General features: G+C 46.1%; 1 protein-coding gene across 6 annotated transcripts in view; it reads left to right on the top strand.

Moving 5' to 3' along the window:
* Nucleotides 1–14,112, top strand: part of LOC148140860 (uncharacterized) — a 36,092-nt gene extending 21,980 nt beyond the window's left edge. For 4 of the 6 annotated variants that reach the window (XM_087979609.1, XM_087979610.1, XM_087979615.1 and 1 more), the window contains 2 exons: nucleotides 3,773–3,927; nucleotides 4,203–14,112. In XM_087979609.1, coding sequence (XP_087835735.1) covers nucleotides 3,828–3,927; nucleotides 4,203–7,969 — 3,867 coding nt within the window. In that variant the 5' untranslated portion in view covers nucleotides 3,773–3,827 and the 3' untranslated portion in view covers nucleotides 7,970–14,112. Of the gene's footprint in view, nucleotides 1–3,400; nucleotides 3,653–3,772; nucleotides 3,928–4,202 lie in introns of all 6 variants that reach the window. The other 2 variants (XM_087979614.1, XM_087979612.1) reach the window with 1 other exon arrangement.
* The last annotated feature ends 1,133 nt before the right edge of the window (nucleotides 14,113–15,245 follow it).

Genomic DNA, 15,245 nt, shown 5'->3' with positions numbered 1-15,245 from the left:
TCCTCATTGCCTCTCACTGCCATCCATCACACAGCCCCTCCCCAGCTCCTGTACATTCCTCGTTGCCTCTCACTGCCGTCCATCATACAGCCCCTCCCCAGCTCCTGTACATTCCCCATTACCTCTCACTGCCGTCCATCACACAGCCCCTCCCCAGCTCCTGTACATTCCTCATTGCCTCTCACTGCCATCCATTACAGCCACCCCACCCGGCTCCTGTACATTCCTCATTGCCTCTCACTGCCATCCATTACAGCCCCCCCCCACCCAGTTTCTGTACATTCCCCATTGCCTCTCACTGCCGTCTATCACACCCCCCGGCTCCTGTACATTCCTCATTGCCTCTCACTGCCATCCATCACACCCCCCGGCTCCTGTACATTCCTCATTGCCTCTCACTGCCATCCATCACACCCCCCCCTGCCCCGGCTCCTGTACATTCCTCATTGCCTCTCACTGCCATCCATCACACCCCCAGGCTCCTGTACATTCCTCATTGCCTCTCACTGCCATCCATCACACCCCCCCTCCAGCTCCTGTGCATTCCTCATTGCCTCTCACTGCCATCCATCACACAGCCCCTCCCCCGGCTCCTGTACATTCCTCATTGCCTCTCACTGCCATCCATCACACCCCCCCCCCCAGCTCCTGTACATTCCTCATTGCCTCTCACTGCCATCCATCACACCCCCCAGCTCCTGTACATTCCCCATTGCCTCTCACTGCCATCCATCACACCTCCCCAGCTCCTGTACATTCCTCATTGCCTATCACTGCCATCCATCACACCCCCCCCCAGCTCCTGTACATTCCCCATTGCCTCTCACTGCCATCCATCACACCCCCCCCCAGCTCCTGTACATTCCTCATTGCCTCTCACTGCCATCCATCACGCAGCCCCTCCCCCGACTCCTGTACATTCCCCATTGCCTCTCACTGCCGTCCATCATACAGCCCCTCCCCAGCTCCTGTACATTCCCCATTGCCTCTCACTGCCGTCCATCACACAGCCCCTCCCCAGCTCCTGTACATTCCTCATTGCCTCTCACTGCCATCCATCACACAGCCCCTCCCCAGCTCCTGTACATTCCTCATTGCCTCTCACTGCCATCCATCACACCCCCCCCCGGCTCCTGTACATTCCTCATTGCCTCTCACTGCCATCCATCACACCCCCTCCCCGGCTCCTGTACATTCCTCATTGCCTCTCACTGCCATCCATCACACCCCCCCCCCAGCTCCTGTACATTCCTCATTGCCTCTCACTGCCATCCATCACACCCCCTCCCCCGGCTCCTGTACATTCCTCATTGCCTCTCACTGCCATCCATCACACCCCCCCCCCAGCTCCTGTACATTCCTCATTGCCTCTCACTGCCATCCATCACACCCCCCCCCCCAGCTCCTGTACATTCCTCATTGCCTCTCACTGCCATCCATCACACCCCCCCCCCCCGGCTCCTGTACATTCCTCATTGCCTCTCACTGCCATCCATCACACCCCCTCCCCCGGCTCCTGTACATTCCTCATTGCCTCTCACTGCCATCCATCACACCCCCCCAGCTCCTGTACATTCCTCATTGCCTCTCACTGCCATCCATCACACCCCCCCCCCGGCTTCTGTACATTCCTCATTGCCTCTCACTGCCATCCATCACCCCCCCCCCCCCCAGCTCCTGTACATTCCTCATTGCCTCTCACTGCCATCCATCACCCCCCCCCCCCCCCGGCTTCTGTACATTCCTCATTGCCTCTCACTGCCATCCATCACACCCCCCCGGCTCCTGTACATTCCTCATTGCCTCTCACTGCCATCCATCACACCCCCCCCCCGGCTCCTGTACATTCCTCATTGCCTCTCACTGCCATCCATCACACAGCCCCTCCCCAGCTCCTGTACATTCCTCGTTGCCTCTCACTGCCGTCCATCATACAGCCCCTCCCCAGCTCCTGTACATTCCCCATTACCTCTCACTGCCGTCCATCACACAGCCCCTCCCCAGCTCCTGTACATTCCTCATTGCCTCTCACTGCCATCCATCACACCCCCCCCCCCAGCTCCTGTACATTCCTCATTGCCTCTCACTGCCATCCATCACACCCCCCCCCCAGCTCCTGTACATTCCTCATTGCCTCTCACTGCCATCCATCACAGCACCCCCACCCGGCTCCTGTACATTCCTCATTGCCTCTCACTGCCATCCATCACACCCCACCCCCCCCCCCAGCTCCTGTACATTCCTCATTGCCTCTCACTGCCATCCATCACACCCCCCGGCTCCTGTACATTCCTCATTGCCTCTCACTGCCATCCATCACACCCCCCCCGGCTCCTGTACATTCCTCATTGCCTCTCACTGCCATCCATCACACCCCCCCCGGCTCCTGTACATTCCTCATTGCCTCTCACTGCCATCCATCACACCCCCCCCCCCCCAGCTCCTGTACATTCCTCATTGCCTCTCACTGCCATCCATCACACCCCCCGGCTCCTGTACATTCCTCATTGCCTCTCACTGCCATCCATCACACCCCCCGGCTCCTGTACATTCCTCATTGCCTCTCACTGCCATCCATCACACCCCCCCCAGCTCCTGTACATTCCTCATTGCCTCTCACTGCCATCCATCACACCCCCCAGCTGCTGTACATTCCTCATTGCCTCTCACTGCCATCCATCACACCCCCCCCCCGGCTCCTGTACATTCCTCATTGCCTCTCACTGCCATCCATCACACCCCCCCAGCTCCTGTACATTCCTCATTGCCTCTCACTGCTGCTCCAACCGATCCATGCAATTTGATAGGATTCACAGCCAAACAGACTTCCTGCAGACATCATTATCAGTAACATGGAAACGCTCCCTCATCTCTCACATCTGACAGGAAAAGCACATCATTTGACTGAAGGCCAGCGCTGCTCCTTAACAATCCACAGAGCCAGAGAATAGCACAGTCCTCCTGCTCGAAATAAAAACATTAATCCATGCTGACTTCATATCTATGTTTTATATTTTTAAAGTTTAATCAAGAGACAATTCTCAATCAAACATAGAATCAAAGAAGAACCCACTCTACTTACTGTTGTAGCTTTACAAAATAGACAGTAAGGTGACACTTTAAAAAGTCTCTTAGCTGCTTCCCTGCTGTGAGCTCTGCCATACAGGTTTCTCCAAAGTTAGCTGTGAATATCACTGTTTGTTCATTTTCCTTTGACAAACTCTGGTGTCCAGAAAAATCTTGAAATCAAAGAGCTGGGGCAGTAGCTGTGCAGATTCACTGCCGTGTCAGACAGTCATGTAGGTTTTCTTCCCTGTTTGAATAACTCCCCATGTGGTCACTACCTTTGTCTGCCTTCCTCCTTTTTTAAAGTGCCATCGTTTTGATTTTTTTGTCCCAGAGTTCCAAAACAATGCAACAGCTTATAAAACAGTAATTACAGCTCTTCGAATTTGAGAAAGTCAGCTCCGACACAGAAAATACCTCAAAAAGGGAACAGCTCGGACAGCCACAATTTGTTTCTAGTCTTCCATCTTGGATGAACATATGGAGGACATCTTCACTTTGAAGGTGGCATGGCATAGCCCATCGATGGCATCAGCATCTTCCATATTCTCTCAGGAGCAGCATCTTGCACAACTTATTTCTTAAGGTGATTTGCAATCCCACTCAATTTTCTACAACGTGTCAGGGCACTGACCACATTGCCTGTTGTTCCTGGTTTGTGAAAGTTCTACGCTCTGATTTGAGTTTATATGACTCTGTATGACAGGTATTGAGCTGCAATCTTCAATTACCGGTGACACTGGATTGGATCGTGTGACACCATGAGTCACGGAGAAACAGTGGTGATAGAGCAGGCAACTTTGGGCCGTCCTTTCCAACTGGGAATGCTGTACGACTGCCGATCCGACTGTCTGATCCCAGGTAACACAATCTAACGAACTGTAGAGCAATCGACACTGATCTCTATCAGATCATGTGATCCACACCTTGTGATTTCCCAGTGTACACGATAAGATTCACGTGATCCTCAGAATTTTGTTTCAACTCTGTCGTGCCGTTGTTGAATTTTGGAACAGGTAAAACGCAAATAAACATATGGAAACTATATGACCTGCTGTGCATAGTACATATTCTCCTCCTTTTAAGTTACCATGTTCCTATCAATATTACTGTAATTTGAATTGTTCTTTCTGTAGGGATCACACTGTGGGAATTAGAGAAATTGCAACCTCATGTACGATCTCAGCGGAACACCGAGTTTCATATCATTGCATCCGACTCCACTGATACAAAAGCCTCTGCACTGAATGTGGATGGATCATTGAAAGCAAGTTTCTTGTGCGGCTTGGTGGAAGTGGCAGGATCAGCGAAATATCTCAATGACACAAAGAAATCGAGGCAACAAGCCCGAGTCACCCTTCAGTACCGAGCAACAACCAGGTTTGAGCAGCTGACAATGAGCCACTTGGGGCTGCAGAATATAACCCATCCGAATGTGTTTGATGAGGGGACAGCAACTCACGTGGTTACAGCAGTGCTGTACGGGGCTCAGGCTTTCTTTGTGTTTGATCAAGAGGTCTCTGCAACAGAGAACCTGCAGGACATTCAGGGTCACCTTAAGGGGATAGTTAACATGATTCCGACTATTGCAATCGAGGGTCAGGTCTCCCTAGAAATGGCAGAGGAACAAATATCCAATGCCCAGAAATTCAGCTGCGCATTTCATGGGGATTTCTTCCTGGAAAACAATCCCACCACATTCCAAGATGCTGTCAAAATCTACACAACCCTCCCAAAGTTACTGGGAGATGATGGAGAGCACGCAGTGCCCATGAGGGTCTGGCTCTACCCACTCAACAAACTGGACTCCAAAGCTGCTCAGCTGGTACGGGACATAAGTATCGGATTGCTCAATGACTGCCAGTCTGTGCTGGAGCAGCTCAGTGAGACGGTGATCAGATGTAATGATATGATGAGAGACAGTGTCACTGTTCAATTTCCAGAGATCAGGGGCAAGATACTGAAATTCCGAGAGATATGTCGGGAATACAGGCTGGTTTTCCAGAAAGCTTTATCCAGCGTGTTACCATCTATCCGTGGAGGTGGGGAGGAGGAAGGGTCACTGGTGAATATTCTGAAGAACAAGGAACAGTCACCATTCAAACACCAGGCACTAAGCAAATGGCTGGATGACAAGGAGCGGGAAATGAATGTGGTGAGATCATATCTCATGATATTGAAAGATATTCACACAGTGAAATCAAGGAGTGAGTTGGATCGTGAAGTGTTGGATCCAGAGACAGAGAATGTGGTCTGCCTCACACTCACATCCCTGCAGCAAGAGGATTTCTATCTGTCAGAAGCAGACAGCTACCTGCAGTCTCACACAGCTGAGAAAATGCAGGTACCAGATCCTGCTAACCAGGTCAGTGCAGAACATCACAACCATCAGTGGTTTCACTCAGAGTCTGTATCCCAGAAGATGAGGGAGCTGTCTCACCTATTCCTGGATTTTGCCACAGCGAACAGAGCACAAGGGAAAACAAAGTTCATTGTTGCTTCTGTGCAGGATGACAGTAATGTGGGAGCATCGATTTACCTGTATGGGGGAGGGTTTGTGGTGAATCACTGCTTCACACCCCCATCACAGCCGGAGAGACCTGTGGTCAGTGGAACATCACATGACAGTGTGACTCTCCAATTACAGCCACCGAGACATGGTGCTGGGGAGACTGTTGGGTACAGGGTGGAATACCGAAGCATCCAGCAGGAGGAATGGAAAACTGTGGATACTCCTGATAAATCTGAATCCATCACAATTCCTGGGTTACAGCCACATCAGGAATATCAATTCCAATACAGAGCAGTGACCAAGGCAGGGGTCAGCAAGGCCAGTGAGAGTTCCCAGGTCACCACACGTCCTACAAGCCCACCTGGTAAACCTTTACCATCCCAGCTTTACTGGTGTGATGTATCACTCACCTGGGACAGGCCAACTGAGATTGGAGCTGGTGTTAATATTGTTCAGTACAGGATCGAATATAGAGAAGGAAAGGCAGGTCTCTCCAGCACAGAGAATGCACTGTGGGAGGAAATAAAGACAACAGACAATGAATGTTGTTATACTTTAGAGGGATTGATACCCAACACCACCTACAGAGTGCGGGTGTCTGCTGACTGTGGAGAAGGAGGTTCGAGTGAACCAAGTGAGGAGGGTTTAATACAAACAGAGAATCAGCCAAAGAGACTGGCTGTGAAACTTCTCAGAGAATGTACATTAACAGCCAGGGGGAACCCTCCCATTTACACACTGCCCTCACAGAAGAAGGTACTTGATGAGGCTGGACACCATATAAAATGCTCCTTTGGAAAACCCACTGGAAAACACAGTGTGAGGACAATCATGGTTCTTGGAGCAACAGGAGCAGGAAAAACAACCCTCATCAATGGGATGGTCAACTACATCCTGGGTGTGGGATGGGAGGACAACTTCAGATACAAATTAATCAATGAAGGGACAGGAAGATCCCAGGCTGAAAGTCAGACATCATCAATCACTGCCTATGAACTGCACCATCGAGCAGGATTCCAGATTGATTACTCTCTCACTATCATCGACACTCCAGGATTCGGAGACACCAGGGGGATAACCCGAGATAAATTGCTCACTGATCAGATCCGAGAGTTCTTCACTTCCCCAGGTGGTGTCGACCAGATCGATGCCGTGTGTTTTGTTGCTCAGGCCTCTTTGGCTCGTCTGACCCCGACACAGAAATATGTCTTTGATTCAATTCTTTCCATTTTTGGTAAAGATATTGCAGAGAACATCCGAATCCTGGTGACATTCGCTGATGGGCAGGTTCCCCCTGTTCTGGAGGCCATCAATGTTGCTGAGGTACCGTGTCCCAAAGATAAAAAAGGTTTCCCAGTTCACTTCAAGTTCAACAATTCAGCCATATTTGCTCAAAGACCAACTCCTGGTAACTCTGTCAACAAGAGGGGCCCTGATGATAGCAGTGAGGAGGAGGAAGATAGCGATACCTTTGATGCAATGTTCTGGAAGATGGGATCAAACAGTATGAGGAAATTCTTTTCAGCTCTGAGCAAAATGGAAACAAAGAGTTTACGTTTGACAAAGGAGGTCCTGAGGGAGCGTCAGCAGCTGGAGGCTGCGATAGAGGGATTACAGCCACAAATCCAAATGGGTTTGACCAAACTGGAGGAGATCAGGAAGACACAACAAGCTTTGAACCAACATCAGCTCGATCTGGAAGCCAATAAAGATTTTGAGTATGAGGTAGAAAGCACAGTTCCAGTGAAGATCGATATCAGTGGGAGCGGTAATTACATAACCAACTGTCAGAAATGCTTCATCACCTGTCACTATCCCTGTGGCATTCCTAATGATGATGGTAAAATAGGATGTGCAGCAATGAACCAGCATGGATACTGCACAGTCTGTCCAGGTAAATGTATCTGGTCTGTTCATTTCAATCAAAAGTACAGATTTAAATATGAAACCAAAAAGGAGAAAAAAACATACGCAGAGCTGAAGGAAAAGTATGAGAAAGCATCTGGTGAAAAGATGACACAACAGAAAATCATGAAGAAACTTCAGCAGGAGTTAGAGGATGTGCAGGATGTAGTGTTGGAGTTGATTGAAACATCGTCTCAGTGCATTTTAAGACTTGAGGAAATAGCTCTGAGACCAAACCCATTGTCAACCCCAGAATACATTGATCTGCTGATTCAATCTGAGAAAGAGGAGGCAAAGCCTGGGTTCAGGGAGAGGATCCAGTCACTGAATACAGTCAAACAACAGGCTGAGATCATGGCAAAAATAGCCAGGAACGAGGAGCTGTTACCAACCGAATACAAAGGCAAAGCCGCAAAGAAAGGACTTTGGGAAAGATTGAATGGGAAGATTTCTGGCATGTTCAATTGGTTCCCATCTTTAAAATAATTCACATCTTGGGCTGGAATAAATGATGTCAGTAATGAAATGTCTAATTAGTAAATGATGTCATTCAGTTGTTTCAGTTGTTCCCTCTGTGAACAAAAGAATTCCTCTCCAATAAAATATTCCTGATTCCTCTTCACTGACTTATCCAACTCCATCCAGCTGTAACCAAACCAGAAGCAGTTATTGATTCACTTCATATTGTGTTCTGTGCTTTCTCCTGTTTGGAGAGTGAGATGTTCTTTGGCAGATCTCTGGTGATATTGTAACCGGCAATCGTGGTTTGAAAATGCTTCAGTTATTGACATTGAAAAATGAGAAATAACATTAGGAGAAGAATATAAAGCCTATCAAACCAACAATGCCATTCAATGTGATCAGCTTTAATTAAACTTTCCTGTTCACTCCCCAGATCATGCAATTCTCAGAGGAACTCAAATATCTGTATGTCAATCTTAAATGTATTCAGTGATGTCTCATCCACAGACCTCGGTGGTCAAGAATTTCAAAGATGCCGAACGCTTTCAGTGAACAAATTAACAATCATTGCTGGTCCTAAATGATTGTTCTCTGTTCCGGAAACTCTCTCCCCATGTTCTAGATTTCCCATCCAGTTGAAACAACCTCTCAATGTCTATTGTAAGTCCATTCAAAATCTTGAATTCCCCTGTGGGTTTTTACTGCTTGGAGTCTGAAACCTGTGGCTGGAATATGGTTACCTGTTGACAGCTGTGGTTGTAGGTTTGCATTGGGTTCATCTTGGTGGGTGGGTGGTCTAGTGGCCCTACCATGCACCATCCTTCCCCCCTCGTTCCCCCCGCCCTGCCAGTTAATGAACAGTATTTGGTGAAAACATTGAGTATGGCAGGGGCATTGAACGTATTTTGGGTGGGACATTTCAATGTACACCACCAAGACTGACTGGGCAGCAGCACTACTGATCAAGCTGGTCTCATCCAAAAGGATGCAACTGGTAGACTGGGACTACAGCAGGGCATGAGGATAAAACATATTCATCCCATCTTTTGATCAAGGATTGATTTGAAGTGAGCAGTGTTGGATCCAGAGGCAGAGAATGTGCTCTGCTTCACATTTACATCACTGCATTAAGAGGATTTTTATTTGTCAGATGCAGACAGCTACCTACAATCTATCTCCCCACAATCCATCTACTTCCAGCTACTTACTGCAGATTTTGATTCGATTCTTTCCAATTTCAGCAAAGATATTAGAGTGAGCATCTCTTTGGGAAGTACAGAGGTAATGCTGTGCTCATGTACCTCCAGGCTTTCCATTGTCATGTGACCTCCACCATGAGGCTCTTATCGTAGGATCCACCTTACAGTCAATTGAATAAAGACACAGTTGAGGCCAAACTGCTTCCTGTGGGCTCATAACAACATCCCAACCCCAGTGACAGTCACAGATGACCAGTACCCTCAATGAGGACCTAATCCATGATGCTGAATGTCTGAAAGATTAAAAACAAGATATTCCATTTCACCTCAGTTTCAACAATTTAGTTAAATTCAGTCAAAGATCAGCTCCTGGAATCTCTGCTCACAACAGGAGTCCCAGTGTGACCAATTCCAGTCATTACCATTTCCAAACGAAGGAAGACTGTCAGTGGATATTTGGAAATGAATGGTATCGCTGAGGTACCTCATTGTGTCTCCAACTTGGAGATTTAGTTTTTGTTGCTCTCAGTGATGAGATGCCGGGATGTTGCCCAGGTATTATTGTGCATGGAGATACATTCCCACTTTTTAAAGGCACCGAAAGGAAAAAGTGGGAATGCGACATTGCAATAAATGTTCAGCCATGATAATATTGAATAGTACAGCAGGCTGGAAGGGCAGAATGGACACGTCCTGCTCCAAGTTTCCATGTTGTTCAGAATTGTGCTCACTATTGCTCATGCTATGTTCTTTCTGGTGATCCTGTTCATCTTCACTCCCTGGATAGTGACATTTCTGGGATTGTTGATGGTCTTTTCCATGTTTCCAGCTCTGGTGGAGGTTGAATATGGACTCAGTCTTTTCTTATTTGCTCACTAATTTCACTCAACATTTTGCATGACCTTGCTACCTCAGCATTAGTGACAGTTTTGCTTAACTCCAGGCATTTGTGACTGGTCCCTGTATAAGTATAGTTTGTCCAGAAACAGCGCAGCTCAGTTTGAGCATATTTGTTTAAATGTAGACCTCCTCTTTCTTCTACTCCAGTGAATTGTTGTCCATCTTCCTCCTGGTCACCTGGAGAATGTAGTTAGATTAAAGAGTGATCTTACACCTTCTTCCATTCAACAACTCCACAGTTGGCTTATTTTCAATCACAGGATGAGGATGTCTCTAGCGAGGTCTACATTTATTGCCCAGCCCTAATTGCCCAGAGAGCATGAGGAGTCAACCATATTGGTGTGAGTCCAGGGTCAAATGGAGGCCAGACCAGGCAAGGATGGCAGATTCCTTCTGTAAAGGACATTAGTGAACCAGATGTTTTTCTGCCAATTGACAATCGATTCACGGTCATCATTAGACTCTTAATTTCAAATATTTATTGATTTCAAATCCCACCAACTGCCAAGATGGGATTTGAACCTGGGTCCCACAGCATTGCCTGGGTTGTGAGATTAACAGTCTAGTGATAATACCAGTGGGCCATCACCTCCCCTTGGCTCTATGTAAGTTTTGAGGGGTGTGGATCAAAGTGAGCATAAGGTCAAGTTTGTGTCTCCCTTTGTCTCAGCATTTCACAGGGGATTCTGTTGATCATCTAGTTACATCTTGATGTGAAGGTAATGATGTTGAACCCATACTATTCAGTGAAATCCTTCAACTTTGTGATTGGGAATTGGATATCATTCTCTGATATTAATCTTTCAGCGATCCCTTGCTCAGCAAGCCCCTAAAATTGTTTTACTGAGATCATTGCTGTGAGTCTTATACCTATTCCATCAAAGGGTTAAACTTGAAGTAGCCATCCTGAATTATGAGCTCTGATTCTTGATTGTGTGTGAACAAACCAGTTCCCACAGCGTGCCATGATCTGGATGGTACGTCAGCAGCTATCATCCTCTCTTTCTATTGGCTGTTTTTCTCGTCCTGGTATACATTGCATGGAGACACTATATTTTCAATGTCTTTGTAGATGCCTGTCCAGTACACAACTTTATGACTCTGAGCTTCCACTTCTCCATTCCAAGTGATCTTCATGTATTGTGTTGGGCGCAATTATTCTGGATCCAGTCAGTGGGAACCCTGTTTTTCACTGAGCTGTCATTTTTTTAAGAATTAAAATCCCTAGAGTGTGGAAGCAGGCCCTTCAGCCCACAAGTCGGCACCGACCCTCCGGAGAGTAACCCACCCAGACTCATTCCCCTACATTTACCCCTGATTAATGTACCTACCCTCTAGATCCCTGAACATTATGGACAATTTAGCATGGCCAATTCACCTAACATGCACATCTTTGGATTATGGGAGGAAACTGGAGCACCCAGAGGAAACCCACGCAGACACCGGGAGAATGTGCAAGCTCCATGCAGTTGCCTGAGGCTGGAATCGAACATGAGACCGTGGCGCTGTGAGGCAGCAGTGCTAACCACTGAGTCACCATGCTGCAGCTGTACTGCTGGCTGTGATTGCTGGACCTGACCAGGTGATCTCTGGATCTCTTGCTCAGGAAGCATCTGTAACTCCTTGACTTTGTCGATCTCATCTCTAATCTGATTCTAATCTGATTCAGGTTCAGGGCAGCGTCATCTTCACAAAGTGATGAGTCTTTCCACATTGATTTTCTAGTCCATGTTTCACCTGTAGCAACAACTGAGAACCAGGTATGTGCCAGCTCCATTTCTATTCCTGGCCTTGTCTTTCAGATTGGAATTGTCACTCTGAGACCTCAAGAATAACATCAGGCATCTTGCAGCTGCTTTTTTGTGGGTTTGCTTCATTCATCACTCTCCACGATGACCTTCCTTACAGGGACATCAACATGGAAATTCTTAGGCCCATGAAAGTGTTCCTTTCTTTTGGAGTATCTGAGGATGGAGCTTTGGATGTCAATGCTGTTGTCTTTCCCCCTTGTATCTCTCTCTATCTCCTTGGTATAAGCATCTATTTGGAGAGGGACAGTTTTCTTTCTGTTGTTGTATAATAGACAGAACTACTTGCATATTACCTTCTGGAATTTCTTTGCACTTCTGTCAGGCAGCTCTGACATTTAGCATACAACACCTCCCACAGGTTTGCTGTGTGTTCTGACACATTTAATATGAAGGTGCTTGTGTATTGAATCAAGTCAAGGAAGCATCTCGGCTCTCTCACTGTTGCTAGTGCCTTTCAGGAAGCCACTGAATGGCAGTTTGTGCTTTGGTTTAAATGTTTCGAATGCCTCTAAGATATAATCAGCTTCCTAATTCATTGTGAGCTCCAGCAGTACATTCATCATTCTGTCAGCCCATGTTTCTGTTTTTTCATTTCTGTACAATTCAAGATGCTTCCCTTCTGGCACGAATGTGGGTTGATTTTCCAAACCTGTGGTATTGTTAATTTAAAGTGGTTTCGACTTGGTCATAGATACTCACTGCCACCAAACGATGTATTCTGGTTTTGTTTGTTTCTCAAATGTTTGAAACAATCAACTCTTAAACTTGCAAAGATGGGATTTTTTCTGTGTAATATGTGCCATTTAGCTTGGTTCTCTAGCATGTGAGATGGTTCTTTCATGCAGCCTGGAACACTTCGACACTCGTTGGTTTCTGGCAAATTAGTTGTTTGCCCTTTTCCTGTAATGGACCAAGAATGAACACAAGGACTGCTTCAGCAAGAGGCAGATGAGTTAAACATGACATTTACATTTGTGTTCAACCTTTGTTATAATTAGAATTATGTATTGGCTATTATTGAATGCAAGCAACAGCATCTGAAATAATTATTTGAAGAAAAAAATTCTGAATCAATGAAATGGTACCACATAAGGTTTTATTCTGAATTTCCTCTACAAAAAAAGTGTACATGACTGTCAACCATGTAGAAGATTTTCAACAAGTGTTTCCATATTCCATGGAGAATTGTATTTCATCAAGTGATTTGTTTTGAAACTGTAAAATTTTAATCAGCTATCATCTGCTTATGAATAAAACGTCACCTGCCTTGATCTGATGAAGGAGTAGCTCTCCAAAACCTTGTGATTCAAGTAAACCTGTTGGATTATAACCTAGTGTCATGTGACTTCTGACCTTATCAATAAAACAAATGATTTAATAAAGTTTGGTGTAATTTTCGCTAACACTTAACTGACTGTACAAAGCTGTAGTTTACAGTCACTGACTGGAGGTTGGGTGTCTCACATTGACAAGTGAAGTAACGTACGTATACATTTGCAAATCATTAATGTACGCTATGTGTAGCAAAGGGCCAGCACTGAACCCTGCAGTGCACTGCTGAACACAAGCTTCATACACAAATCCAATCATCAAACGTTTTTACCAATCATTTACTTCCTGTTACAAAGCCAAGTCCACTTTTGGCTCCAATTTGCCCTGTAGCTTCCCTTACCCTGAGGATCTAAAATTTGCATTTAAGCAACAAAAATATGTAGATTTTTATCACAACAAAATGGTTTCTTGATTTAAAAGAATACTATAAAATGGCCTGTGAACCATACTGCTGAACATACTGCTGATTTGCAGAATTACGTTGCAGTTCAAAGATAAGAGGACAATAGAGTTTTCATAAGAAGAATAATGACACAATTAACTAACCTTGAACTGTTACATGGCATGACAATTTACATAAATAAGATCTCCTTCTTAAAGAAAATACCATTGGATTAGCCTGTCTTCAATCACATCACCATATCACAGTTGATTGGACATTTTTGTAACGAAGAACTCTTTCCCAGGAAATATCATTGGATTAACTTGCTGTAAATCATGTCACCTCATGATATGTGATTGGTCTTTCTTGTGATTTATGCTGTACTATTATTAAAAAAATAATGTGTAATTTTCAAATGTAATTGTGCAGCTTCACCAAGGAACACAGAAGCTTCAATCTCTGTGTTGCTGGACAGAATTACGTCAGGGTACCTTAATTCAATAAACTAATGACCCTTGCTTTTTGAATAGACCGCATTTGTCGATTCTTTTGACCGATCTCGAACCAAGAGGCCCCTCTTGAGGCATCTCAGATCTTCAACCTTATTATTGTTATTCTTATCATACCTTACCTTCTCAACCAGGATCCCACGTGAGTCTTGCTGTATATGGTCTGTGTCAGTACCTGAGATGTTGTGAATGGTGCTGAACATTGTTCACTTGTCAGTGACCATTCCCAGCCCTGACCTTTTGGCAGGAGGACAGTCATTAATGAAGCTGCTGGCTGGAGCTGTAGACCCAGGGTAGATATTACTCCAATCAGTGGAGAGATTTCCCTGATTCCTATTGACTCCAATTTTGCTCTTGCTGTCTTGATATCAAGTGTAGTCGTGCTCACCTCCTGAGTTCCAATCTATTATCCATGCTTGAACCAAGGCTGTAATGAGATCGGGGACTGAATGTCACTCGTGGAACCTAAACCAAACATCAGTGAGGAATTCACTCAATAGCATTCCTTCTATCACTTTGCTGATGATGAAGTGTAGACTGATGGGTCAGCATTTGGCCACGTTAGACTTGTCCTGCTTTTTGTGAATAGGGCACGCCTGGGTAATCTTCTACGGAGGAACCTCAATCATGCGACTATCAATTATCCACATTTCAGATTATCCGAAGAAGATCTCAAGGTCCTAAAAGAAACCTTAAATCAAAGAAGTGTTTCAACCCTGATCTTGTCTTCTGTTTACAATGATTAAAAATGAACTCGGCCTACTGAAACGCTGCCAAGAACAGTCCTGGACATCGATGGGAGCCCAGGTGCAGTCTCCAAATGACTGACCGCCTGCCCTCTCTCTCTCTCTCCCTCCCTCTCTCTCCCCACACAACTTCCCTGGAGTTCGACACAGGGGTGGACCTGAACCCCGTTCCCCAGATAATCTCTCCAACATTGTCCTGTACAGGGCAAAGGTGGAACTTGCCAAAAAATTGTGTGTGTGTGTGCGCGCGTGCATGGGTGTGTGTGTGTGTGTGTGTGTATGCATGTGTGCGTGCGTGTATGGATATGTGTGTGTGTATGCATGTGTGCGTGCGTTGTATGGATATGTGTGCGTGCGTCAGGCTGTGTGTGTGTTGGGCTCTGTGTGTGAGAGAGAGAGAGAGAGAACATGTGTGTTGCTC

The sequence above is a fragment of the Chiloscyllium plagiosum genome, unplaced genomic scaffold, assembly GCF_037043375.1.
Source record: "Chiloscyllium plagiosum isolate Xiang-an unplaced genomic scaffold, Cpla_swu_hap1 HiC_scaffold_35, whole genome shotgun sequence".
Taxonomy (NCBI): domain Eukaryota; kingdom Metazoa; phylum Chordata; class Chondrichthyes; order Orectolobiformes; family Hemiscylliidae; genus Chiloscyllium; species Chiloscyllium plagiosum.
This window is presented reverse-complemented; position numbering and strand designations above follow the sequence as displayed.